At 44.1% G+C, this 27,754-nt stretch overlaps 1 protein-coding gene and 4 non-coding genes across 11 annotated transcripts; 2 read left to right on the forward strand and 3 right to left on the reverse strand.

Moving 5' to 3' along the window:
* The first annotated feature begins 31 nt into the window (after window positions 1-31).
* LOC1274763 (intermembrane lipid transfer protein Vps13) lies at window positions 32-18,859 on the forward strand. 7 transcript variants are annotated; one of them, XM_061640951.1, is made up of 22 exons: window positions 32-1,352; window positions 3,230-4,474; window positions 4,547-4,805; window positions 4,876-5,127; window positions 5,195-5,967; window positions 6,028-6,404; window positions 6,474-6,792; window positions 7,578-7,690; window positions 7,763-8,536; window positions 8,601-8,721; window positions 9,341-9,394; window positions 9,601-9,780; window positions 9,854-12,000; window positions 12,077-12,409; window positions 12,483-12,610; window positions 12,687-12,774; window positions 13,592-13,642; window positions 15,030-16,571; window positions 16,652-17,184; window positions 17,249-17,671; window positions 17,796-17,934; window positions 18,036-18,859. In XM_061640951.1, exons 1-22 carry the CDS (start codon window positions 1,253-1,255, stop codon window positions 18,258-18,260), a joined length of 10,176 nt encoding a protein of 3,391 aa, XP_061496935.1. In that variant the 5' UTR covers window positions 32-1,252; the 3' UTR covers window positions 18,261-18,859. The 7 variants fall into 7 exon arrangements, with proteins under 7 accessions (XP_061496935.1, XP_061496934.1, XP_061496936.1 ...); XM_061640950.1 differs by lacking the exon at window positions 13,592-13,642 and adding an exon at window positions 14,327-14,392; XM_061640952.1 differs by lacking the exon at window positions 13,592-13,642 and adding an exon at window positions 14,327-14,392 and having other exon boundaries at window positions 7,605-7,690.
* Window positions 18,860-20,213: 1,354 nt separating this feature from the next.
* On the forward strand, window positions 20,214-20,287 carry Trnan-guu (transfer RNA asparagine (anticodon GUU)). The gene has a single exon. It is a non-coding gene; the product is annotated as a tRNA-Asn (tRNA).
* Window positions 20,288-20,769: 482 nt separating this feature from the next.
* Trnan-guu (transfer RNA asparagine (anticodon GUU)) lies at window positions 20,770-20,843 on the reverse strand. The gene has a single exon. It is a non-coding gene; the product is annotated as a tRNA-Asn (tRNA).
* Window positions 20,844-22,101: 1,258 nt separating this feature from the next.
* On the reverse strand, window positions 22,102-22,173 carry Trnam-cau (transfer RNA methionine (anticodon CAU)). The gene has a single exon. It is a non-coding gene; the product is annotated as a tRNA-Met (tRNA).
* A 2,119-nt stretch (window positions 22,174-24,292) lies between these two features.
* On the reverse strand, window positions 24,293-24,364 carry Trnam-cau (transfer RNA methionine (anticodon CAU)). Its single transcript has one exon. It is a non-coding gene; the product is annotated as a tRNA-Met (tRNA).
* Between the last annotated feature and the right edge of the window lie 3,390 nt (window positions 24,365-27,754).

The following is a 27,754-nucleotide window of genomic DNA, read 5'->3' on the forward strand; positions in this document are numbered from 1 at the left end:
GGGAAGGAAAAAAAGCAAAACGCACATGCTTTCGGTTGGTTTGTTTACAAATTTGCCGCCAGCTGATTGGCCGAAGCGCCCATCAACAAAGGTTCGTTCATGGTTCGGGGAAGCTTCGGCTGCTACGAAACATCGCGGCTGGCTGCGCTGGTTTGACAGCGCGCTGTCACACGCAGAACAATGCCAGAACCACATGCACGGCTCACAAGTGCGCACTTGTGAAAACGGTGGTTCTCTTCTGTCTGTAAAATCCGGAACGCAGATAGTGAAGTGACAGTTTTTGTTTTTTTGCTTTCTTAAAAAATATTCATATGACTCATCGGAGCGGTGTAAATGTGTGTGTGTGGTGTGTGCGATAAGGCGAGCGAGACGGGTCAGCAAGAAGGTGCCGTACGTCTTGATTACTGGCACCCCGTCGTCATCACTACCGCGCACCGTGCACGTTCATAATCCACCGTGTGGGGTGGATTTGTAGTAACAGAAGAAAAACAACAGACGGGCCGAGGAAAATCGTTCCCCGGTTGTACTCTGTAGCAGGCGGAATCGGTTACACCTTTGGTGGAGAGAGAAAAACAAACAGTTGCTAGATCGTGAAAAGTGCAAGTTGGTAGTAGTGTGGCTGGCACCATCGCACCCAATGATGTCATCGCTGTTCGCTCAGCTCGAACCATCACCCATATCCCCCCAGTGTGTTAGGCCAGTGTGCAAGTGGCAATAGTTAGTGAAAAGGTGGTGACAAACACTTGTTTGTGCGTTCAACCATATTGTGCCCGGCGCTGCCAGGTCCCGTTTCCGTCGGTTCAGCCTAAAAGTGGCAGCAGCTGCTGCTGCACTTCTTCCAAACACTCAAGCGCTACAGAGCGCGATTGATAACAGTGTAGAGAAGCGTGAAATACGACCCTATAGTGAACGAACGGGCGGGAAGGCTGGGCTGGGCGAGGTGACGGAGGGCCTACTGCCTGTGACTGCGTCGCATTTTAATGGTGGTGTAGCACGTTTTTCCTTCGTCGATGCGTAAAATACGACCAACGAATATGTGCTGCTGGGGGTGGAAAGTGTACACTCAAAAATAGAAAACTTTGAAAACAAAGCGATAAACACGTGTGTGTATATAGGGGGTGGTGGTAGTGGTGGCGGTTGTGCGCTGGGTGACACGGTATCGATGCAATTGCGGTAGCCAGAGCGGATTAATACAACCAAATTGGACGGAGCAGCAGCAGCAGCAGCAACCTGAGCAGGCGGAGTAGGAAAGATGGTGTTCGAAAGCATCGTCGCCGACGTGCTGAACCGATTCGTCGGGGAGTACGTGGAAAACTTGGACAAGAAGCAGCTGAAAATTGGCATCTGGGGTGGTAAGTGGTGTATCGCCGGGGTGACACGCACGCACGCCCCGGGAGGTGTATGGGGGAAATGGAAAAAAACGAGCGATGCAGATATTTGTAATGGTTACGAGGTGTGCGCGCACCAAACCGCGTAAACTTTGTTCTCTGCAATGGTTGCTAAGATGGCAAAGACATCTTTTTTTTCGCCCATATTACTCGTTTGGTAGCGTCGACCACGGCCGAATCTGATCACAACAACAAGCCCCCCCCCACCACCTCCACTCTCTCACACCTCTCCAATGATGCACACATCGTTTGGTGGGGATGCGTGATTAGCATGCTGTATTTGGTGGTGGACTGCTGATTATGGTAAAGCGTTTTTTTTTTCTTTTCATTTCCAACGCTTCTGGTTTTTACTTCAAAATGAAAAATCGATTAGACAAAGTTCGGTTTCGTTTGTCGATGAACGAACGGCAAAGACCGACGACGTGCTGTGGGGATGTGGGGGGGAATCGTGTAGTACGGCTTCGGCGTCAAAGAAAGTGATAGTTAGTTGAGGTCGTTGGTACATTCCGGATCGAGAAGATGAATCCTTATATGGGTATTAAACTGTGGGCAAGTAAACTTCAGATGGTGGGTAAACTTTGTTTGAATTGAGTCGTCGGAACAGAATTTGTTTTTGTTTTCTGTACTCTTTTATTGGAAATTTTAGTTACTTAAGGATTATGTTGTAAATTGATTTTCTTACAATTATTATAACTTTGAAAAACGCACAGGAAAAGCTAATTAGAACATTCTTACGAATGTTTTTTTTATTAAATTAATAACACGAATAGGATAGTTTTTGTAAGAAATATAGGATTTTCATTTCATTTCCATCACAATAATTTTTAATTTCATCAGCATAATTTTCATCATTTCAGTTTGACCATCGTTTTGACTGTTACCCGCTGACAGGTTGACGTGTTGAAAATCATGCAGAAGAAATTAAAAATCATGATGCTGGAAATGAATTATAAAAGTGATGTGGAATAGCATTTTGCACGTTCTGAATAACAATGTTTACATTCAAAAGTGATTTGGAAAACCCTGTATGTTCGGATTTTTTCCCTATTTTTTCTACTGCTTAATGTGCATATTTATGCCAACGAATCAAAAACTAAAGGTTGCAATAGACAAACAAACAAGATAACAGGGATTTGCATGCTTACGCACACGCATACAGATGACGACTGCTGTGTAATCAAAGGTGCGAAAATGTGTTCATTTTGCTACAAGATATGTAAACTCGCCCGTAATCGTAACAGATAAGACCATCGAGCCGCTTGAAAGGCGGCGATCGATCGTTGCCCAACAAATCATTGCTTACCATATCAATAAGTGCAAATGCGCCGCGGTGAAGCACTTCACTTTTTCTTGAGTGCGGCATGATAAGAGTAATATCCCTCGGTTATCTGTGCCTATGTTTGCGGAGATTTTTATTATTACCGTACTCTCTACAGCGAGAACATGTGTCTCATTTTTAAAAAAATCTGCTTTTCGAAGTATTACCTCCCTTTTTTTGCTTTACGGCGACAGAAGCTGACGTCATTTGCGATAAAGTATTCCATTTAATTCCTCACACACAGTAATGGAGGCCTTGTACGTTGGCAGAGATGGTCACCGGTGTGATTCAATGCTGTAAAAATAGACATACGTGTCAGATTGTCGATACACGCCGTGAAGTTGCCTAATATTTACATTAAAGTAAAAGTATAAAATTCGAATAAACAAGGGAGTGGCGAGTATCAAGCAGTGGGAGATGCGGAGATGCTTGTCGTTCGTGTCTGGTTGGGGCTGGTTGTAAGGCTACGAAGCTTGTTCGATGTTCTTCTACATTCGCTATGATTTTCTCTCTTTTCTTTTAGGCGATGTCGTGCTCAACAATCTCATCCTGAAGCAGAGTGCTCTCAAAGAGCTCGACCTGCCAGTGACAACGTTGTACGGGCATCTGGGGAAGCTGGTGCTGAAAATCCCCTGGAAAAATCTCTACAGCGCCCCGGTGGAAGCGATCGTAGATAAGCTGTACGTGCTGGCCGTGCCCAACACGGACGTGCGCTACAATGACGAAAAGGAGCAGCGCGTTGCGTTCGAGGCGAAGAAGGCGGAGCTGGCCCGCATCGAGCAGGCGAAGAAAAACGAGGAAGAGAAGGAGAAGGTAACCCCGGTGGCGGACAAATCGTTCGCGGAAAAGCTGACCACCCAGATCGTGAACAATGTGCAGATCAAAATATCGGACATCCACATCCGGTACGAAGACACGACCACCACCGGGCACCCGTTCGCGTTCGGCGTGACGCTGAGCAATCTGAGCGTGCACACCACGGACGAGAAGTGGGTGCAGACGCTGGTGTCCGAGTCGGTGACGAAAATTTACAAGATGGCCCAGCTGGAAATGCTTTCGGTGTACATGAACTGCAACACGCAGCTGTTCCAGTACTCGGATCCGTCCGAGTACCGGGCGCTGTTCGAGGCCTCGATCGCGTCCAAAACGCGGCAACCCGTCGACTATCACTACATCTTCGGACCGATCAGTTCGGGCGCTTGTCTCGAGATGACGCCGAACCCGGAGCTGGGCGACGCACCGTTCTCGGCGCCCAAGATCAAGCTGAAGCTGTGCATGGAAACGCTGGCCATCGGCATCACGCGGGTACAGTTCCAGAACACCATGCAGCTGGTGGAAGCGTTCGGGCGCATGATGCGCGCCATGCCGTACCGCAGGTACCGGCCGTACGGGTTCGGCTACAAGGGCAACTACAAGGAGTGGTGGCACTTTGCCTACACCTGCATCCTGGAGACGGAGGTGCGCCGCCGCAGGCGGAACTGGTCGTGGGAAAACATGATGCGCCATCGGCAGAACCTGCGCCGGTACGAGGAAGCGTACCGGCAGCAGCTGACCGCCAAGAAGCTGACGCCCGAAATCGTGAGCCGCAGCGAGGAGTACGAGAAAATGCTCGACCTGCACAATATCGTCGTGATTCGGCAGAAGGTGGCGCTGGAGGTGGAGAAGGAAGGGAAGCGGCAGGCGGAGGAACAAAAAGCTGCCGGGTGGTTCAGCTCCTGGTGGGGCGGAGGTGCTAAAAAGGAGGAGGATACGGCCGGTGGTGACATTAGTAAGTGGTCGGGGTGGGAAATTTCACACATACTTACACTAACACAATGTGGATTTACCTTTACCTTTGCAGAGAAGCAGTTCGAAGCGGCAATGACGCCGGCGGAAAAGGCCAAACTGTTCCAGGCCATCGGCTATCAGGAAAATGATGCGCCGACCGAGCTGCCGGAACACTACGTCGCTCAGATACTGGAGTTTGAGCTGAACTCGCTGGAAGTATCGATAAAGTCCGAGCTGTCGGATAAGGAAACCGTGCTGAATCGTGTAATGCTGCTTGAGCTGAAGAACGTGATCTGTGGCGTACAGCAACGGCCCTCCGCGGGCGCTATGAAGTAAAGACATTGCCCCTCTGCTGTCGAGACAAATATGTGCTTAATGAAACCTTTGCATTTCTTCTTTCAGGGCCTCGTTGGGCATGCAGGAGCTTACCATTTCTGGCCTACGGCAGGGCGAAATACTTCCCATCATGGTAAAATCCCAACTGGAAGGGTCCAAGACGCTACTCGACGTGTCGTTTGAGACTAACCCGGAAGATAAGCTATGCGATCAGCGGGTCGTGGTCACTTCCAGACCGCTGCAGATTGTGTACGATGCTGAAACCATCATTCAGTTGGCCAAAGTGTTCCAAACTCCGCGAACGGCTACAATTTCGCAGTAAGCTTTGCAGTCGTTTGAAGTAAAAACAATATTTAAATTTTGTTAAAACAATCCCTCAATGCAGGTTAACGGATGCCGCCGCCGAAAAGTTGGTAAATATCAAGGAGCGTTCGGCGACGGGCTTGCAGTACGCGATCGCCAAACACCCGCGGCTGGAGCTAAACATCGAAATCATGCCCAGCTACATCATCGTGCCGCATGGGGGCATATTCTCCAGCCGCGAATCGGTGCTGGTGCTCAGTTTGGGCAAGCTGCTGGTTCAAACCGAACCGCGACCAATCAACCAGCGCGACGTCCACACCATGCACGGGGAGGGCATCGGGCAGGAGGAAATCCTGTCGGAAATCATCCGCCAAAGTTACGACAAGTTTGTGCTGGAGGTGCGCGATGTGCAGGCGATCGTGGCCACCTTCGACGAGGATTGGCAGGGCACGCTGCGGGTGAATGCGGTGACCGAGCTGCATCTGCTAGAGCCCACCTCGTTCCGCATCTCGGCCCATCTGTGCGTGATCGATGACGATCCTCGGCTGCCGAAGTGCAAAATATTCGGTGTGCTACCATCGGTGAACGTGTGCGTTACCGAGCAGCGGGTGCTGGAGGTGCTGTCGATTGTCAGCAGCATCCCACTGCCCGAGAGCGACGAGCAGCTGCAACCGGCCCCGATCGCGAAGGACTCGAACGTGTTCAGCTCCAGCCTGTCGTTGCTGAAGTATTTGGATGAAAAGCAGGTAAAGCTGCCAAAAATTCATCGCCCACCGGAGGCACTGAATCCAGCCGACGCTGTTGATGGGGACGTAGTGCAGTTTACTGATATGGAAATCAAGTTCGAACTGCACGGTAAGGTGCATCGGGTGAAGGGTTGTGCTTAAATACTGAACATTTCTGTGTTCGTTTCAGAATGTTCTCTTACTATTTTCAAAATGAATGGTGGTGGAACCGGCAGCAGCTCGTCGGATGTGTTTGCAACACCGACCGAAGAATTCTCACAGTCTCCGGTGGAGCAGGACTACCATCCGCACAAAAGTGTGGCCTTCAACGTGCCCTACGGCGGCTCGGTTGGTAGCAATCAGCGTAAAATAATTGCTTTCAAAGTGAAGCAGCTGGAAATGACCATGGTACAGCGTACGTACGATCTGAAGGTAGCCCTGAAGCTTGGTGCCGTCACGCTGGACCAGTTCCGCTGGCGCAACGAACAGGAGCGCGTGCTGAACGTCATCCAAACGCCCAAGTACGACAACAACGACGACTATCTGTTCACCGTCAACTACAGCAATGTGAGTGGGGTCGATGAAGCGGTGTTGTTAAACCCGAATAATGAGTTATCGTTTTTGCTTGATTTGTAGTGCAAGAAAAACAGCCCCGAATTCACGACGAAGTATGAATCGGTGGAGCAGGAGGTGGCCATCGACTTTTCCACCCTGCTGTTGCTGCTGCACGAGGACGCACTGAATGAGCTGATTCAGCTCGGCAACGATTTTCAGATGCGAATGGAAGCGGTGGCCAAGAAGAAAGAGTCGGAAGCAAACGGCCTACAGCCGAAGGATCACTTTGCAACGATACATGAGGAGGAGAGCACCGCCACCGCTCTGCTAAATGCGGCACGCGAAAGATTGCCCACGATATTGGAGGACGATGGTATTGTGACCAGCAGTACTAGCAAAGGTAATGGTGTGGTTTTTGTAACGGATGTTTCGTGCTGCTTTCACTAATTCAGAGTTATTTCGATAGCGACATTTTAAACACAGCTCAAAAGTCTTGTAGAAGCTTGCTCTCAACTCACTAGCGATTTTTTTACTTTGAAACGTTGGATTTACTTGATAATAGTGGATTTATTTAAACTTAAATGTAGCAAAATTTAACCATTCAAGATAAAAAATTGCCAAAACGTTAGTTTATTTTTCTAGTATCCTTGTTTTGATTTGTAGCTAAAATCGGAACATGTTCAAAGCATGGAGCTGTTGTTGAAGCTAATTTCAAATTGAGTAAAAGAAAAAAAAACATATTTTAGTAATTTTACGGGTAATGTAGTGAGTAGATAGCTTCATTTGATGTGTTTTTTATCTTTTCCTTTTCTATGTTTGCCACTGTTTCGGTTTCTGTTCATGTGATGTGTTGTGACGAACGATGTTACTGATGTTACAATACACACAATCCTGACCACAACGACGGTACCTGTTTTGCCGTACACCTGACGCGTTCGACGCCCTACGCATGCATGCTCCAACATTAACGGTTTCCTGTTTGTGTTTATGTGTGTGTGTTTGTGTGATGTTTTACGCGATATGTAACAACGATCACAACACCATCCGACAACAACGCACTGCTCAAACATTCTGCTGGACACGACACTCTTCTCTGCCCTTCACTGCCCCGATATGTATACGATACGATCACACAACATTTTTACCCCACGTTGTGACACACTGTTCGACTATTATTGACAATAGTTTCTCGTAAACGTCAATCAATTGTAGATAGTATCAAAGTCAGGGTGATGGCAAAGCTGGAGGATGTCACGGTGGAGCTGCAAAATGACAAGCGATCTTTGGCCGTGCTCGAAGTAAGTTTAATTGTGAGAAATATTTGGTTTTTTGCATGAAATAACACTTTCGATATTTTATTTATTTGCAAGGTCAAAAACCTAACGAGCAGTGTTATTATGAAAACCTCCTACACGGAAATAAAACTGCGGCTAGAGGATATAGTCCTTACCGACACCAATCCAGCTACCATACACAGTAAAATACTGTCCATCATCGGTGACGATGCACTGCACGTGCAGGTGATACTGTTCGATCTGGACGCCACCTCAGACTACAATTCCGACAACATGCGCATCGAGGTGGTGATGGGATGTGCACGGATCGTGTTCCTCAACTGGTTCGTGACGTCCGTGCTTGCATTCTTGGACAATTTCCAAGCAGCTCAGCAACGCATCAAAGACGCGAGCGCTGCCGCAGCCGAAGCGGCCAAGAACAATGTCGTCGAAGCGTACACGCAGGCCACTCGTATGAAGTTGAACATTAAGGTGAAAGCTCCGATCATCATCATACCGGTCGATTCAAAAAGCTTGAAAGCGGTTGCGATGGATTTTGGCCACCTGAGCATAACCAACAATTTCAAGGATATTCCGACGGACCACCAGCACGGACCCGCGGTCATCGATGAGATGAAAATCGAGCTAAAGGATATGAAGCTAGCGAAGGTGGAGGTTTCGCAAACGGAATCGAGCGGGGAATCCTTTTCTCGGTACGGTTCCGAGGACGTATCCTATGGAGTCGTGCCGGATCAGGGAGCAGTGCTTAGTCCGACTAGCTTTACGTTGATTATGAAGCGGAACCTCTCCTCCGGTTGGTATCGGGATCATCCAGACATGGACATTTCAGGACGACTAAAAGCGGTTGAGGTAGGTTTTTGTTGATTCGCTAATTCTTTCCGATATGAGCGAATAATAATTCGTTTTCCTACAGCTGAACTTCATAGCCACCGATTACAGCGTGATAATGCAGATTTTATCTAAGAATATGACTGAAGGACAGGAGGAATTCAAGAAACCAGTGAAAATTGAAAAATCGCCCACTAGTCCACAAGGTATGCTTGCTATTCGATTAATGAATATTGAATGAACAATATTGTTCAACTGCTTGTAATATAGTAATTTTGCGTACATTTGTTAAGAACACTGTTATCATGATAGATTAAGTGCTTGATACCACGCGCTGCGAGATTTCAGTTCTAAGCAACCTAATTAGCATCTCATTATAAATGCTGATGTATGTTCAGTAGTTGACTAGTTAAACATTGTAATCATTTATCCATTCATTCATTCTTTCATTCATTCATTCATTCATTCATTCAGTCGTTCATTCATTCGTTCATTCATTCTTTCATTCATTCATTCATTCATTCATTCATTCATTCATTCATTCATTCATTCATTCAGTCGTTCATTCATTCTTTCATTCATTCATTCATTGTTGTTTATATTTTCGTCGTTATTTTTGTTTTCTTTTCCATTTGTTTTCTTTTCTTTTACTTTTTCCGTTTTTGCTCTTATCTTTTTTTTTGCTTTACTCTGCTTTGCGTAATGATCGCTGCTATTAACGTACTGCATATTGCATATGTGCTTTCTGTTTGTTGCTGTCTTGTACGTGAATTGTCAATGAATATCTATCGTGATACTGCCACGATTGTTAAACGATACTCTTAGTGTGCTACAATAACGCTGTTACTACAACTGCCGATGTAAATCTGTCGCCTGACGGTAAGCTAAGTAAATAGTGTACAATTGCATGTGGTTTACTTTATACTATTGGCAAATTTAGCTTAATATAAAACAAGGTTTTGTTGTTTCCAAGGTCTTTTAGCTAAAATTCAAAATTCACCTTTTTGAATGTATTATTTGAAAACAAAAAAGGCAATTTGCATTTATTGTCATACTAATTTCAATCAATTTCCAACTCTCTTCAGCGAAATCAAACTGGACGGCAGTGGCTAAAAAGGCAGCGGCTAAACCGTTCGGTGTGGATATGGCACAATTGAAAGCGTCAGAAAACAAACCGTCCGATAAGCCACTTGAGCCGGCAAAAGTGGACACTTTCCTTAAGTTTAGCTTCCAAGTGGATAGCATCAACATTAAACTTTTCACAGGTACGATGAAGTTGAAGTTAATTTAACAATGATAGTATGACACTGAATTTTTATGTTTTTATTTCCTTCTTAGCTCCTGGTGAGGGTTTGGCAGGATTTGAAGTGTTTTACTTGTCCTTGCAAGGAAGGAAGCTTACAGACGGCAGCTTAAACACAGCAATAGTGCTTTGCGATATCAGGCTGGACGATATTCGACCAAACCGTGAAAATATGCTCACCAGGTTAATGGAACGTCGATCTCAAGAATCTTCGATGGATCTGTCCAGCGTGAAAGATTGTGACGAGGAGCCGCCGGAATCATCGATGGCGTTTCCCTTACGTTCGATGATTAACATCACCTTCAACATGAAGGAAAGCGATATGTTTGCGGACGTGAAAGTGTCCAGCTTTAATTTGATCCTTTCGGTGGACTTTCTGTTGAAGCTGCAACAGTTCCTGCAGCCCGAAGAGCTGGTTGAGCAAAAAGCGATCCAAGCGGCAGAAGTCGAACAAACGGATCGTTTGCGACGCGCTAGCACATCCGCTGGTCCGGTCAGCCAACAGCAAGAAGCTGGACAAATTACGGTAATTCTGAAGATCGAACAGCCGGACATTATTTTGGTGGAGAAAATGGATGACATCAACTGTTACGCACTGATACTGAACAACGAGATATCGCTAAACGTTCGGCTAATAGGAGAGCGTCAAATCATCAAGGGAGAGCTGAAGGATCTCTGCCTGTACTACGCGGAGTTTAATCCAGAACGACGCAACTCTACGAAGCACTACGTTGTACGCCCATGTTCCATTAGCTTGAACGGTTCGACTCCTGAGGGGCTTGGTTTGCATTTGAGCATAAACTGCACGGAAATAGAACTCTCCGTATCGCCGGCAGTGATCGAGCTCATGAACAATGCGCTCCAAACTCTAACCGCTAAGGAGCAGTCAAGATTAGACGAATCGGCAACAGCGAATGATTGTGTGGATTTGTGGCATGTGAAAGAATTTGATCCGGACCAGTATTGGTTCATTCAGCCAGAGCTGGCTGAAGACGCGCTGAGCTTGGAATCGATGCGAACGATCGAGATCAAGGAGGAAAAGTGCATGATTGACATACCGTGCATCTCGCTGATTGTGGAAACTGGTCTCGGTACGAACACAATTCCAATGCTGTACATCAAGACAAGCTTGGAAGGATCGGTAGCCAACTGGAGCTCGGACATGAAGATAAGTAGCTCGCTGCGCTTGAGTATGTCGTACTACAACCAGGCGCTTGCGCTGTGGGAGTACGTCATCGAACCTAACGTAAGCGAGCAGCCGAATGGTCAAATAACGAATATTCCTTGGGAGCTAACGTTTGATCTGGAGGTGGACCACCACGAGGATCGGTCGCGGGAGCCGACCACGCGAATGCATATCGCTTCAAGGGACAGTCTGGAAATGACGGTCACCAAAACCTGCCTCGATGTGGTGCAGAATCTTGGCAAAGCGTTTTCGGAAGCTATCAAGCGGGATGGAATAATTAAATCGGAAATACAAGCCCCGTACGTAGTGCGCAACGATACAGGCCAGGATGTGAAGGTAAATTTGGCTGCCAGTGATTTCAACATCCACCGGTCCCATCTTACCTCCACGCACCTGGACGAGCTGGTTGCATTTGAACAGTCGGCCGACGAGGAACAATCGATAGGCAGCTGCATTATAATGCCGAACGGGCGCTTGCAGCTGCAACCGAAACAGCACAGTTTCGAACGCAGCACGATCCTCACGGTGTTGGACGATAAGGACACGAGCAAGCGCATGTTCGTGAAGGTGATCGTTGGCGACACGGACAAGGAGCTGACGCTGCCGGTGTACAAGTCCGACAAACGGTACTTCCCGCTCTTCCGTAGCACGGGCCAGGAGGCGTGGGGCATTATTTCAGAGGTGAAAATCGAGCACGGCTGTACCGTATTGGTGTTGCGTAGCATCGTACAGGTGTACAATCACTTTACCGTCCCGATAGACGTGTTCCAGTTTATCGACCACGAAAAGTATCACATCGGTGAGGTGCGGGCCGGCGGATACCTGAATGTACCACTGTACTACTTGTACAACGACTCGAAGGAGCTGCACTTCTCCATGAAAGGCTACCATTCCTCGGCACAAGGCATCAGCTGGAAAGAGTCGCCAAATAGCTTCGAGCTAATGAAGGCGCTCCAGTGTGATCCGATCAAAACGTTTGAACCATTTTACATCAATGTAAGTTGAAAATTGAAGACAAATTGAAATTGAAAGACATTTTGTAAGCATCATTTCATGTTCATTCTTGTTACAGGCTGTTCGCCAACGCCAAGATGTGTTCTACATGATATCGTCCAACCATACCATGCTGAGTGCTTGCTACGAAATTCACCTGCGCCCTCCATTCATGCTGCGCAATGCTTTACCAATCGGACTGACCATTTCCGTGGCCGGATGCTCGGTGCGCCGTGAACTGGACACTGGTTTGGTAACGAGCAACGAAAGTCTTTCCACCGCCTCAACGGTTGCCGGAGAAGATTATTTGGATTATGGTGAAAAGCTGCTTCGTCCCGGGGAGTTGCTTCATCTGCCGACGGTGAAAACCTCGGCACGTTCGACAACGGAAACTTCCTACATTGTGGCAAGGGTAGGCAGCTAGTGGCAAGGGTGGTTAATTGCTGCAGATTTTATTATTTCACTGTCCATCCCATCGGTTTTAGCTCGTTGGCTATTTGGACAAGGACTGGTCGTGCACAACAGATATACCCGCTCAGCCGCCCGAGTTTGGTGTTTGGACCTTCAATGCATACGATTCTGTAGAGGTTATGTCCCTGCAACTTGGAGTAAAGTAAGTTCAGTTGGTGCACACAGTGCTCCTAGGATGCCAAAACCGAATCATGATATAACATTGAAATGAATTTTAGGTATGAAAATCGTTCCGACGGTTTAACTTTGATCGTATACTGTCCATTCTGGATGCTGAACAAGACCGGACTAATGCTGAGCTATCGGGTAAGACTAGACCAGCAAATAAGCTCCCCTTTTATAAAGTCTTTAATTGTACGATTTTATAATTTCTATGCACCAAAACAACTCTCTTCGTCAGTTTTGTACTTGCTAGGGTACGTTGTTGTTACAAGCTTTTGACACCTTATGTTTGTGTAATGAAGGTTCCTGAGCGGTCCTTACATTATTGCACTTTTGAAAGCAACTAGTTACAAATTTATTTGTTTTCGGATTCCTTTTGATATATTGTTATCTTATGTTGTTTCGATTTTCATACCATTCACTCCACTCAACCATAAATCGTACCACAGTACCACCATGCTCTGGAGTAACTGTTAGGTTTCACTTCAAATTTAATTTTTCTTCTCCTTTCTCTTTGTCTATTTTATCTCTTACTCATGGTTCTTTATCCTATTTCTCATCACGGATTTCGCCAATGTATTACGATACTGTATTACTTCATATTCGTTATTTCTATTTCTTTAAAAAAAAACATATTTTTCGCGGTAAATGGTAAACATTTTCACGTTCATTTCTGTTTCGTTTCATCTCAACTACTGTACTGTTACTTCTGTCTGTTTCGTTGAATTCCGTCTCCATGTGCGTGCTCGTTACCCTTTGCCTGTGTTATATGTGTTCTCGGCGCCTGTGCTTGGTGATATTTCAATTTTGACCAAACAAAACTCGAAATCTCCGTGTCTATCGAATCTATTATCGCCGTAATATGCTGGTTGGTTTTGCGAAAACATGTACAACAAATCGTCCCCATGTATCTGTATGTGTGTGTGTGTGTGCGCTGGTGTTTGTCTTCGCGTCGGTACAGAAATCCAGCAAAACAGAGAAGAAAGAATTAGCCGGTAAAACGAATTACAAGGTATCCTCTTTGAGCTTTATTCCATTTTTTTCCAAACCGTTTTCACAATCTTTTACTGTTCCCTTGGTACAGGATAGCTTTTTTTCTTTTTTACATATCAACTCGCTCTTCGATTGTGTTACTGTGCCCTTTACCCGTTTGTTTATGTGTTTTTTCATCCTCTAAATTGCGTTTAATGGGTCGTTCTCGTTCTAAGAAAGCAATGATCTGGTTTGTTTTCAATCGGAAATTTATGTTTAATTAGGACAGGGTCCACTTTAATTATTTTATTACAAATTGTAAACATGTTATGGAATTGAAAACGACTTAGACCGATGCTTTTATCTACTTTACGGTTTGACTGTTGTTAACGTGTGTAAATAATTTGTTTTTGCTTGGTTTAAACTGTAAGCAATGTAAAATATGCTTCTCACCGTTGAATTAAGTACAATTTTCACGCCTAATTATGTTTATTTGCAACTTGTTTAGTAATTGAATTTATGTTGCGTTAGATTAGATGTTTTGCGTAGCCAGCGTCAATTGATTTATTAATTTAATCTTTTGTTTCCAAACATGATAATGGTAATATTTTACGACTGATAAAGTAAACTCTTCTCAGATTTCTCTTTTAAAATTCTACTCCTTGCTTACATTTTAACGATTAATACGATTAATAGTAATTTAACCACTTACGACTGCTTGCAGCTTCCGTCGAAGTATGTGTGTCCGATGCTTTGGAAATTATTAAACAGTTGTGTTTCCAGGGATGAAGTAGGTTTTATTGTGTTTGTTTTTTTTTCTGTTATGTTCTACTCTAGAAAGCACAACCATTTTGCAATAGAACAATTACATAGTAAAGTATATTTCACACATACACAAAAAAAAATAAAGATCATAAAGAAATGCTAACATTCTAGAAAAATAAACAACATCCTTCGTAAATTGCATAGATTCCATTCAAATTTAGCTGGCAAATAAGGCAGTGGCATTGCATCGGAATTGTATGGGGTGGCGGTTAACAAGTGCGTGTGAAGCTGGGAATTTAAACTGAATTTTAACTTTGGTATTGGTCTTGTCATTCGAATCTAATCTAACGACTATCGGTCAACCAGTTCGTTGTGTTGTGAATCAAAAGGGAAGGAATGCTTTATGCCACTCGTTCACCGAATTATCTGGAAGCATCGTTGTATGCATGCATCGCTCGAGCACCTCGGTGTTGTTACTTATTACTTTTCGTTCGTGTTCAGTGTTGTTTACGTTTTTGATGTTATTTTGTTGTCACTCAGTCCCGAACGATATATGCTAAGGCTGTTTTGTTTATGTTTACTAGAAGCTAATTTGTTTATTATTATTATTATTTTTATGATTACACCCATCACTAAACTATTGTGTCCCGGTCCCGGTTTAGGCCAACGACGAGAATACCAACATACTGTACCATCCGCCCGAGTACGAGGGCCCGATACTGTTCTCCTTCCGCGAGAAGGTATTCTTCGGCAAAAAGAAGGCAGCGATCCGGGTCGACACCGGGGAGTGGAGCGACAAATTCTCGCTCGACGTGGCCGGCTCGAGCGGCGTCGTACTGTGCCAAGCTAACAACATGACCTACCAGATTGGCGTTAACAACACGCTGACGCACAATTCGCTCACGAAGCAGATCGTGTTCATGCCCTACTTTGTGCTGATCAATCGGGCAAACTTTGACGTCGAGGTGCAGGAACACCTGCGACCGGGAGATCCGTGGACGAAGGTCGGTGTGAATGAGTGCGTGCCGCTGTGGCCGAAGACGGAGGACAATCGCATGCTGAAGGTGAAGAGTTGCGATCTGCCCGAAGTGACGGCACCGTTCAAGTACACCGAGGTGCAGTGCACGCTGCTGCAGTTGCGCAACCGGTACGGTGGCATCAACGTGGACGTGCACGTTACGGAGGGGGCCATCTACATCACGTTCACCGGCTACTATCCCGGGGATGCGCCCGCACTGCTAATGAACCATACCTGTGAGCCGTTCGCGTTCAAGGAGAAGGGTGACGTGAATGGGAAAATACTGATGCCGTCCCAGATGGTGCTGCACACCTGGATCGATCCGGCTGGGGAGCGCAAAATCGTGTGGGAAAGTGGCCCGAAAGCTCAGCCGATCGAAAACGATCTCCGGCGCGACGGTATCAGCGAGTTCAAATCGCCGACGGATGGCGTTATCTACTGGGTATCGTTTCTGAACGGTACGCAGCGCGTGCTGCTCATCACGGATAACTGTAACATTGCATACGGCGTCCATAGCGCTAGCCGGCTGGATCAGGTGACGCAGGAGGTAAAGCTGGAGATACACGGCATCGGGCTGTCGTTGGTCAACAATGCCAAACCGACCGACCTGATGTACATCGGTATCGCCAGCTCCGGCGTGATCTGGGAGGAGTGCAAGCGATCGGGCAGGTTCCGCCAGATGAAGATACAGGAAACGATCAACATGGAAAATCAATATCAGCAGTATCTGCGCGACCAGGAGGTGGGCACGGTGGCAAGCAAGTCCTACCAGCTGGATGCGGAGTCGCGCATCGGCATCGACTTCCAGAATATGATCCTGCACAAATCGACCGATCGGGCGATCAAGCGCACGTTCTATCCGGGGCTCTGGGTGGAGATGAAATCGTCCAGCCATCAGCTGCAGTTCCACGCGAAGGTTAACCGCATTCAGATCGACAACCAGCTGGTCGATTGCATATTCCCCGTCGTGCTGGCACCGGTTCCGCCGCCCAAGAGTGTGGCGGCGACGACCGAGTTCAAACCGTTCGTCGAGATGAGCATGGTGCAGCGCATCATTCCGCACTCGAACATTAAGCAGTTCAAGTATCTGCGCGTGCTAATACAGGAGTTCCACGTGAAGGTGGATCTGCTGTTCATAAATGAAATCTGCGAAATGATCAGCAGCGAAATCACCGAAACGGAAGCGGTAAGCATTTTTGCGGCCATAGTTTAAGGCGACTTGTTTAACAAATGCGTTACAATTTCCTTTTTTTTTTGTTTCCCCAGAAACGACTGTTTGCCGAGGATCTGAAGCTTCAAACGCAACCGCTGCACGCGCACGTTGCCATTCAGTCGCAGCAGGAGGTGAAGAACTTTTACGACAACCTTCACCTGGGGCCGCTCAAAATTCACGTCAGCTTCTCGATGGCTGGCTCCGAATCGAAGGCACTGCCCGGCATCCTGTCGACGATTCTGCAGGGCGTTGGCGTAACGTTAACCGACATCAACGATGTCGTGTTCCGGCTGGCGTTCTTCGAGCGCGAATATCAGTTCCTCACCCAGCGGCAGCTCGTCTCGGAGTGCGTGACACACTACAGCGGGCAGGCGGTAAAGCAGCTGTACGTGCTGGTCCTGGGACTGGACGTGATCGGCAATCCGTACGGGCTGGTGGTTGGTTTTACCAAGGGCGTCGAAGATCTGTTCTACGAACCGTTCCAGGGAGCGATACAAGGGCCGGGCGAGTTCGCCGAGGGCCTCGTGCTCGGCGTAAAGTCTCTGTTCGGGCATACGGTTGGGGGAGCGGCCGGTGCCGTTTCAAAGTAAGTGTAGCTGGTGTTTGCATGGTAACAGCAGGGGTTTTAATTCAACACCAACTTGTTGCAGAATAACTGGTGCCATGGGCAAGGGTTTGGCGGCGTTGACGTTCGACGACGATTTCCAGAAGAAGCGCCGTGATGCGATGAACAAAAAACCGGCCAGCCTGCAGGAAGGCATCGCTCGCAGCGGCAAGGGCCTGGTGATGGGCGTGTTCGACGGTGTTACGGGAGTGTTTACCAAACCGATCAGTGGCGCTAAGGAGGAGGGCGTCGAGGGATTCTTCAAGGGTCTGGGCAAAGGTGCGGTGGGGTTAGTTGCTCGACCGATAGCGGGAGTGACCGATTTCGCTAGTGGCAGTTTCGACGCGGTCAAGCGTGCAACGGAACTGTCCGATGAAGCGATACGCTTGCGTCCTCCCCGCTACCTACACAAGGACGGCATTGTTCGGCCGTACAATCGCAAGGAAGCGGAAGGCTGTAAGCTGTTAAGGTAGGGAGATATGATGAATGGTCCAGTGTGACTCCCGCTGGAGGGAATTTTTATTAGAGGGGGTCGTTTTCTACGCTTATGTTACGTGTGGCTTATACTTTGCTATTTCTGTGCTTCGAAACAGGGAAATTGATAAAGGGAAATTTGCTGCTACGGACGCATACGCTTATTACGAGGTGATCATTGACAATAAGGATGTCGTCGTGCTGACGGATAGTCGCATTATCTATGCAACCAAGAGTGAAATGTTTGGTGGATGGCAGGTACGCTTCTAGTGCAGGTTTTGTCTTGTGCCGGTCTCTAGTGTGTGTCGTCATACGTTTTTATCTCGTAATAATCTCGCTTTCTCTCTCTCTCAATACAGTCCGAGTGGACACACAAATGGACGGAAATCCTGAGCATCTCCACACTGAACGACGGAGTCGAGCTTCTGCTCCACAATCGGGACGGCAAGAAGACACTGAAGAAAATGTTCGGCTCATCTGGACCAACCAAAAAGATTCTCCTCATATCGGTCGCTGCGAGACGGGCCCGACTCGCCGAAGAAATGCAGCAACTGTTGGCCAAGGTTCAGCAGCAGCATGCCTAATTGGATGGCAAAAACTGTAAAAAGTTTGTTCCACTTCGGGTCGTGATGGAGCATGATGATGATTATTACCGAACAGCAGAAGCACCTGAAGGAATGGAGCGCGGTTACTTGCTGCAACGTAACTTAATTCCGTTTATAGCCTATTTGTTACTGAAATAATGCAATAATGTTGTTTTTTTTTGTACGATTTCTCTCACTTTTCGTGTCGAAGCGACGAACCGCGATGTATTTTGTTACACAGCGACCGTTTAGTAAACGTAGTATTTTAACACAGCTGTGTAATGTGCAACAAAAAACGGAATCAATCTAAAGTACAAACATATTTACTTCTTCTGGAACTGCGCTTAAAAAAACGCCTATTGATATGTTGTTGTGGCCGGGCCCTGTGCCAGGCATGTGCCGCCGTACAATCGACTGTTATTACTATGTGTATTTAATACTGTACTTTGCAGCATATTTTGTTACACTTTCTCTAATGATTGCCTTTGCCGAGAGCAATACAATGCAAGAAAATATCGGGAACCAAACGTAATATAATATACTATACACATCTGAATATTATTTGTGAATAAATAAATGGACTCTGCGAACCTGGATAACGTTTTAGCGGTTTGTTTCTTGAAATAAATATTACAGAATATAATAGCGAAAATATAATGTTTCTGATTATATGCATAATTAATTTCTTGTAAAGTGTGAATGTTTTAGCTTACATTGAATGTCTATAGAGACTTTACAATGAATGCCCTTCCCCAATCCCAAATCTCTTATAGGAAGCTTAAAACAGATTTAAATATAATATGCAACTTATTCTAGTATGAAGTTTTCGTAAATTATTCTAGCAAACTACAATCTGCATTCACTGATCGAATTTATATTGCATGTCAGGTTATTCAATTGTTTAATTGGCACATTTTTCTTCACAACTGACTTTTTGTGAATAGTTTTTTTTTTATTTTAATTATTTCATAAAATAGAACCGAAGCCAGCGCTGGTTGCCTAGGCAGTTTTTGTCTGGATAGTGCGCCATCGATTTTATTGGCCTTTACTGTATTTAGTGTTGACAATCGCACCTTGCCATGAATGTTTTGGAAGATTCCGAGAATTCATTGTTTATTGTTTTGTGGCGTTGAAGTTCGTTGCGATCGCTTGGTAATTCTTCACAAGCAGTGAAAAGTGTTCGTGAGTTGGTGATATGGCGTCAAACATGTGCCGATACGTTGTAGTTTTATTAAAACATCCAGTGAGGAAAAGTACAGTTGAGAAGCGTATTTGGATTTCATATCATTTGATGGTTAAATACAGTGCCTCAATCGGAAAACCGGACAAATCTAGCTTGAGTTAAATGAAGCTTGAGTTTTGTCCGGTTTTCCAATTGCACTGTATGAAGTAATACAAGTGCTAATATTTCGGTGTAGTGGATCGCAAGCTGCGTATATTGGTGTTACACCGGACTGGCATTCAATTTAGTGTCAAGAAAATATGTGAAGTTTAATGACGTGATGTACGGAATATAAATAAGTACGGCTTAGATGTCTTAGTTTTTAGTGTAGCTTGATCCGGAAAGAACTCATCAAGGAGGATTTTGCTTGTAACTAAATTAATCTGTAGGTATATGAGTAAACTTTTATCATCTTGCTATTGTGATATCAACATAATTACCGGAAACTAAACAAATGAAAGTCATTTAGGCCGGCTTGCTGTAGAGAGACAGTTGATGGTTTGATCCGCGTTGTTTGGGACATTTGTGTTCAATGATTTCACATTAGTTCACATAGAACGTGTCATTTCACATAATTAGTTTTTATTTCCAATTGCAATCTGGCTGTTGATTGTTGTTCGGGGAATGTGATGAAACGCTTGCAAATTCATGTTCGTCTATGATGATGAAGGAACGCAACATAATCGTAGCTATAAGTATTTATAGGTGCACAAGGAACGGAAATTCATATCGCCTTCGTGGCGCAATCGGTTAGCGCGTTCGGCTGTTAACCGAAAGGTTGGTGGTTCGAGTCCACCCGGGGGCGGTGAACTTTTTTTGTTGTCGCCCTTGAATTTTACCGTGATCCTGGTTATTAAAGCAATGTGTAGATGTGTTTGAGAAGGGGGAGGAGGGGGGGAGTTCTTTGTTGTGTATAATGAAATTTAAATTGTGTCATTCGTTGGCATTACTTAAATCGATTTTATTCTATTATTTTATTATTATATTTCTATTTATAGAATGTAAAACATTTTTTGTCGATAGTTGATTGCACAGAACTAAACAATGTCCACAACAGTTTGAGATCGGTCGTACTAATACGCTTCACTAATGTTTAATATCAAATGTTAACATTCTTATGATGACAGCTAACATAGCGCAATACTATTTGTGTGGTTGAGGGATTTAATTATGCTTTTAATAGGATAGATAGATAAATGGAAGCATAGGATAAAGAGCTATAAAAAAGAGCATAAGATACAAAAACGGAGTTGGTTATTGTGACTGATGCACGACAAAAATGATCGTCGCCCCCGGGTGGACTCGAACCACCAACCTTTCGGTTAACAGCCGAACGCGCTAACCGATTGCGCCACGAAGGCGAACATGCATGAAGGAAAGTTAAGTTGGTATCTAAACATTCATCCGATACGAGTTTGACTCTAGTGGACAAACATGAAGCATCATGTTTTAAGCAGTAGGGTAAAGATACCAATCGTGGTGTAATTTATAGTGGTACAAATATGTTTAATGAACTTCAAGTGTCAAGCTATTGAATTAAGTGTTATTGTTTGAAACAAACCCATTTATATATATATTTTTTAATCAGAAGAAGCGGATTTGTCCGTATTGCTTCATTATGTAAATCAGAGGTCCTCAACCTGTGGTCCGTGGCGTTAACAGAAGTGGCCCGCGAGAGAATTGATTTTTTTTAAATAGAAAAACTTATTACAGTACGCATCGTGCAATTATTTTTTCTCCCACAATCGGGATTAGTCTCAATGAATGTATACAAATAATCTTAATCTTCTGACTGGTCTATTGATCCTATAGTGGTAGTACTAAAAAATCTTTGAAAAAATAAGTTTCTACTTTTTCGTTGCTATTTTTGTGAAAAGAATGCTATGGGAAAAAATATCTTGAAATAATAATCCAGAATGGACTGTTTATTCTATTTTGAAAATATATAAACACTACACTATACCTGGTGTTTGTACATCCAATGACAAAATGAAAAAAAGTACAAAAAGTTAGAAAATAAGGTCTCACTGTAAAGAATTTGAGAACATTAATTATAATCCATAGCAGCTAAAAGCAGTTAAAGCTTAAAGATTCCGGAATAATTTTGACACAATTATTAAATTATTAATTAATTTATTTCTTCTTGAAATATAAGCTGGCCTCTGTGGTCTGCACACATCAGTTTCCTTCAGATGCTACGATCTGGTGCAAGTAAAATCTCTTCAACATTTTAAATATTTAGTAACATCGAAGGACAAGTCTGTAAATCGACTATAGTCTGTACTTTCACTCAATTAAAAGTTATCGACCTAATTTAAATTGATATTTATTATGATTGAAACATGATATTTCAGTGTTGTTCATTGAATAATTAATAAAATTGGGGGATTATTCAACGCAATAAAACAATCTCAAACAATTTAGCAATTATGATTTATAATTGAACTAATTTACCAAATGTGTTGACAAACAAAATTCATCTTCGCATTAATTACAAAAGTAAAAACTATGTTGACTTGTATTGTTATTAATAAATAAATAAATAAAATAAAATTTATAGAAAAGATATATATCAGCGTAGCATATGAAAGGTTCAAAAACAAAAAGAAGATTATATTATAGCAGAACGTAGTTTCGATCTACGGACCTCTGGGTTATGGGCCCAGCACGCTTCCACTGCGCCACTCTGCTTGTTGAAGCAGGGAGTTCTAAAACTACAATTTAAATCACAACTCAAAGAGAGTGATTTTTGCTTCTACGTAGACGTCATGCGATGTTAAAGGTGTGTCAAACTTGCAACCCGCGTCGATTTTGGATGCGGTCCACGAGAATATTTTGAGACTTTTTGCTGTAAGCATTGTAAACCAAAAAATCTATTATGAAAACATTTTCTGCTTTCAGTTTTCCAAAGAGGAACTATCGTTTTGTCGTTTTATTTTCCGACACAAATATTTTTGTACCCATAACATCTAACAAACTTGATCTACACGTACGTACAGTGTATCCGAGATCCTTGATAAACTGTACATCCAATGCAAACTCAGTCGTATTAGACTTCGCTTGAATCCTGTATATGAAAAAAAAATTGTATGAGAAAAAACAGATTTGCGTCAACTGTCTAGAAACGAAATAGGAATGAAAAGGACTACGTACATAAACTTGAAAACTACGCAACTACTAGAGATGGGTTTTTGGAATTGCACCCAAAACCATTTCCAATCATTGCTACTCCAGTTCCGATTCCGGTCAAATCAAACCGATAGTTCCGCTCGGTGCTGTCCGAAGCCGCCGGAGGCGTCCAGAGAGCCATCCGGAACCGTTGGAGCCGTCCGTTGCCGCCCGGAGCCACTAATCTGCAGTCAGAACTGGCTCCGGTCGTTTCCACCGATGTTGACGATTTCAACGCCTCCGACTGCCAAGTGGAGGCATCATTGAGGACCAAATAGCTCTGCACGGTTCCGATTTGGCATAGTCATATCACCATAACATATCAGTTAGTATCCAATATGTATGGCTCATTGAAAGCGTTTGTAGCCAAGTTGAAATTATTCAAATTCCACATTCTACAAGGCGAATTATTTATATTCTCTATAAAACACACCTTTTTACTGAGGTAGAGGAAGTCTAGTCTTCTCTCGAGGTAGTAAAGGAATTCTGCTATCTAAGGACGGTCGTTACTTCAGACAACGACATCAGCAGCGAAATCCGGAGACGCATTGTGCAGTGGAATCGTGCATATTATGGGCTTCACCGGCTGCTGAGATCCAGCAGACTTCAAGCCCGCACGAAATGTGAGATATATCGCAGATTGATTTGTCCGGTGGTCCTCAATGGACACGAGTCCTGGACCATCCGAGCGGAGAATGCAAACGCTCTGGGCATGTTTGAGCGACGTATCCTCCGGGCCATCTTTGGCGGTGTGTTCGAGCATGGAGCGTGGAGGAGATGGATGTACCACGAGCTTGCTGACGGTGGCGAAGGCTGGCAGGATACGATGGCTGGGGCATGTCATGAGGATGCCGGACTCATGCCCCACCAAGAAGGTATTCGACAGTGATCCCCAGTTCGGCATAAGGCGCCGGGAAGCACAGCGAACTCGATGGCTGGACCAGGTGAAGCGAGACCTGTCGGAGATCGGGTATATCTGCATGGATGGGAGGCTGCAGCCAGGGATCGAGCATCCTGGAGAATAACTGTCGACCGCGCCATGTCACATCGACGTGCTCTATCGTGAGCAGGCCAACAAAAGAGAGAGAAAGGGGAAGTGTACCAGTCTTCGGTGAATCTTTTTCGAGCTATCCAAGTTGTCCATCGCTGATTTAGGTGTTTTTATTATTACTATTATTATTATTATTATTATTATTATTTAGTATTTATTTAATACTTTTATTATGTAGAATATCGATCTTTTATCAGATGCTTGATTTTCAGTCATGTGAAAACGCCTTTTGTCTCTTAAGTTTTGTCAATTTGTACGTTTTGCATGTTCAAGATGTGTCAATGAGGCCACGAGAGATTTTTTTTTCAATTGACGAGCAATTTTGACAAAGTTGACAAAATTTTCAGCATTTTGTCGCTTCCGTGGCCTTGTGACTATTCGTTTTGTCGATGTGATGTTATTTTGCATTGCAAATAAAGCTTCCGAAAGCTAGCAAGAAGTCGTGAAGTTAGATTTTATATAATTTAGAATTAAAAAAAGTACAAATCTAGTCTAGGAACAGAAATTTAGTACTAAATGTGCAGCAGCAGTTCGAAAATACGTGTACTTGTGTAAATGTGTTTAGGGTAAGAGCAAAAAACTATCTGAAGATAGCAGAACGTAGTTTCGATCTACGGACCTCTGGGTTATGGGCCCAGCACGCTTCCACTGCGCCACTCTGCTTCGTGTGCGTGTGGGTGCAAAATGTGTTAGATAAATCGGTTGTTATCCGTATGACTGGTAGAATTTTCAACCTGTTCTCATACAGCAAGTTATTTTGAGTCAGATATATTTGTATTGAAAAATGAGATGTACTATGCTAAAAAATCTCCTGCTTCGGACCTCCTCCTGCTAACAATCAATTTTTTCTTTCTTTCGATTTCTTCGATTTCTTTACGCAGTTTGGATAAGGGGAAGGACATGTGTGTCTTTTGAGTACTGTGCTGATGTACTTTTTATGTAACTGTATCGTCAGCATTATGTTGAATGAAATAAAGAAAGAGTCTAAGAAGTCCAGTGAAAATGGAGCTAGCGTAATCTTCCATTGAGCTGATCATTGATCGATCGCATTTAATATTTCGTTCTTTATGTTATGTCACTATGCTGCTACTCACAAATTTAGCTGCCAATTAAGCCGTGTATAGGAGAAAAAGGTAAAGCTACAGTGAAGATAACATGTAGATGACTGGTCGTCAGATGAACATTTCGTTTATTATATGACTGTAAATGCAATGTTTGAGTAGTAAATGTTTAAGTTTCACAACATTTACACAACAAAATGTAGGTAATTTTTAGCACTCTACTCGAGCTGGTTGATTGTAAATTAATATTTTTAGAGTTTTAATCGCACTCATTATACATTTTAACTGTACAAAACGGTTTTTTGTTGTGTGAGCCATTTCTCATATAAAAGGTGTCATTTAGCGCACCTTAACAATAGAAAATTATGAATTTGATGTGTGTCCACCTATACTTAAATCTATATCGATATGTTTGTTTTTGTTTCAAATCGGCTACAAGAACAAAGCCAAAGACTTGCCTGCCTGACCAATGTCATTAAACGAGTTCTAGTGTACCAGACTGTGAAACACCTTGCTCACGTTGCTGCTTACTTAACGGTTACTATTACCGCACTATCGTGTTGTTACCCGAGCAAAATCCAAACATTCTGAGGTAATAGTACGGAGGCAAAACCAACTGCAACAATCATATCTATCCTGTCACCCGTTCTGGGGCCCCACCTGTGGTCCTAGGTCCAATCAGCACGCTACAGTTTGGTCGATGTGGCCACATTCCCGTTCTGCACACGGTCCTCTATTGGTGTAGGTCAACCGGTACTGCTGTGGTGTGGGGTAGTGAAGTAGCTTCCAAAGGGAGGTAGGGGCGAGTTGGGCGGATCCGCGATGGAAATAAGGTATCAATTAAGGTGAGTGATTTTGTTCTTGTGATTTAATAGCCCCCAATCGACGCGAGGACATTGAAGGTTTCCGTCGCGGAACCAGAGGGGTATGAAAGGCAGGGCCAACTGCAAAACCAGTTCACTTTGGGAAACGGGTGTAGTTGGTACACGGGTATGCCAACTGTTGTAAGCAAAGGAGTTTAAGCGGAGGTGTTCAACATGGCCCGTTCAGGGCTTGCATATTATCGCATAGATGGTGCTTGGCCGTTTACTGGCGTTCAAAAGCGTTCACTTTCGATTTCAGCCTGCTTTCAGGCACAGGTTACAGGGTGACGAGGTACTAAAACGCTACCTATGCTTACGATAAGAACGGAAGCAACAAGTGTGTCTTTAGGAGTTTTGTTCGGATTCAACATCAAACACGCGCTAATGTTTTGTCAATTATTAAATTGTGTCCGTTTATCTGCTTTGGCTGTGGTGACTTTAATAAACTAAATTATACTAAAGTCAGGTTATCTCTAATGGTCAGCGCGCTCGGTAGTAAATGTTAAAAAGCGTTGCAAAATTGTAAACCACATTAAGTATATATGAGTTGGCTCGAAACGATTTATGAGCGTCGTCGAGCGTAGCATTTGTCATGTCCGACATTAAACGATGCCTGTCAGTGTTCCGGTCTGGGTGGAAAAGGGTAAACTCTTGTTCAACCTGCTTGTAAGATTGCTCTCGAGATGGGGTAGTATTCCGATTTGTCAGCATTGCTCAACGCATTAATTTCTCCTCCCCTGACCTTTTCGTGCGGCCTGGAATTTTGCTGTTTAACTGGTGGCAAACTGAAACTGATTTGTTTGAACATAAGACACCACTACGGCAGCTGCTCTTAAGCTTGTTTGTTCTGCTGGATAAAGAACAAAGTATTATGTCTGTTGTTGTATCGGTCAGTTTCGGTAACTATGTGTCCAGAAACTTTTATTGGTTTTTGGGTGTTTTATCCTTTACATTACATTTTTTAAGTATTGTCTTAGTGATTGATAATTGTACACAATACAGCACAATAAACATGTATACATTGATTGTTTTTAGCTAGCGGAAAACTGTGAACACTAACCACTCCTTCTGGAAAGATCCTTCTGGAAACTAAATTATTAAAAAAAAATATAGAAATGTTAGGAATGAGAGCAACAGGATCATATTAATACTACTCTATTCGATAAACGAAACTTATCCGTCCAAAGAGATGAGAGGAAAGAAGGGCGGTGGAGGGAAATTGAAGTGGAAGTATAGTGAGTGTAGTAATGACTGTGTTAGTGCAACATACATTTTTGCATCAATGCTCACGACTACTAAAAAAATACAGCCTAGAATGTAAAACATAGGAGTACGGAAAAAAATAGTATAAATGTATTTCAATGTCAGTGTTATCTTCTTAACTTTTGCTCTTTGCCACTACCACGGCAAGTCCCACAACAGTCAGAGCAGAGTAATAAATCGTTAGCATTGCTGGCGAGAATATTTTTCCTTTATCTTTGACAGAAAGTTAGTTTAGAAATAGATATGTTCAAACTACGAAATGTCTACACAAATTTCAACACCTTTTTTAATGCTTTTAAAGGAGTGTTCAGGCCTATTGGCATTGCGACTCCTTTTTTATTTCTTGTGATTTGACGACTATGATCTTCATTTTCTTTGTCCTTCGTTCTACGTTGCACCCTTGCGGACTATTTCATTTACTGTTCAATGTAGACTAGTGGTGGGAGCTCTGAATCGGACCTACTCGAATCTGATTCCGTGATCGGAATCAAGTCCGGAGCCGATTCCGATGCTGGAATCGCTTCCTACTCCGCAGTTGATTCCGGAGCTGATCCTGGAGTTGGTTCCGGAGCCGATTTCGATTCCTTAGTCGATTTCGTTTCCGGAGCGAATTCCGATTCCGGAACCAATTCCGGAGCCGATTCCAGAACCAATTCTGGAACCAATTTCAGAGCCGATTCCAGAACCAATTCTGGAACCAATTCCAGAGCCGATTCCGGAATCGATTCCGGGAACTGATTTCGGACCTACTATCCGGAATCGATTCCAGAAAACTTCGGAGCTAGCCGCAATCGATTCTAACGAAATCTTCATTTTTCCCATCACTACTGTAGACAATACATTAAAGGTAATATGGTTATTATTCA

Source organism: Anopheles gambiae, chromosome 2, assembly GCF_943734735.2.
Source record: "Anopheles gambiae chromosome 2, idAnoGambNW_F1_1, whole genome shotgun sequence".
Taxonomy (NCBI): domain Eukaryota; kingdom Metazoa; phylum Arthropoda; class Insecta; order Diptera; family Culicidae; genus Anopheles; species Anopheles gambiae.

Coding starts and splice junctions, on each gene's coding strand:
- LOC1274763 (XM_061640950.1), top strand. CDS start 1,253: ATGGTGTTCGAAAGCATCGTCGCCGACGTGCTGAACCGATTCGTCGGG. Junction 12,001..12,076: donor TTGAACCATTTTACATCAAT/GTAAGTTGAAAA, acceptor TTCTTGTTACAG/GCTGTTCGCCAACGCCAAGA. Junction 14,393..15,029: donor GTTGTGTTTCCAGGGATGAA/GTAGGTTTTATT, acceptor GTCCCGGTTTAG/GCCAACGACGAGAATACCAA.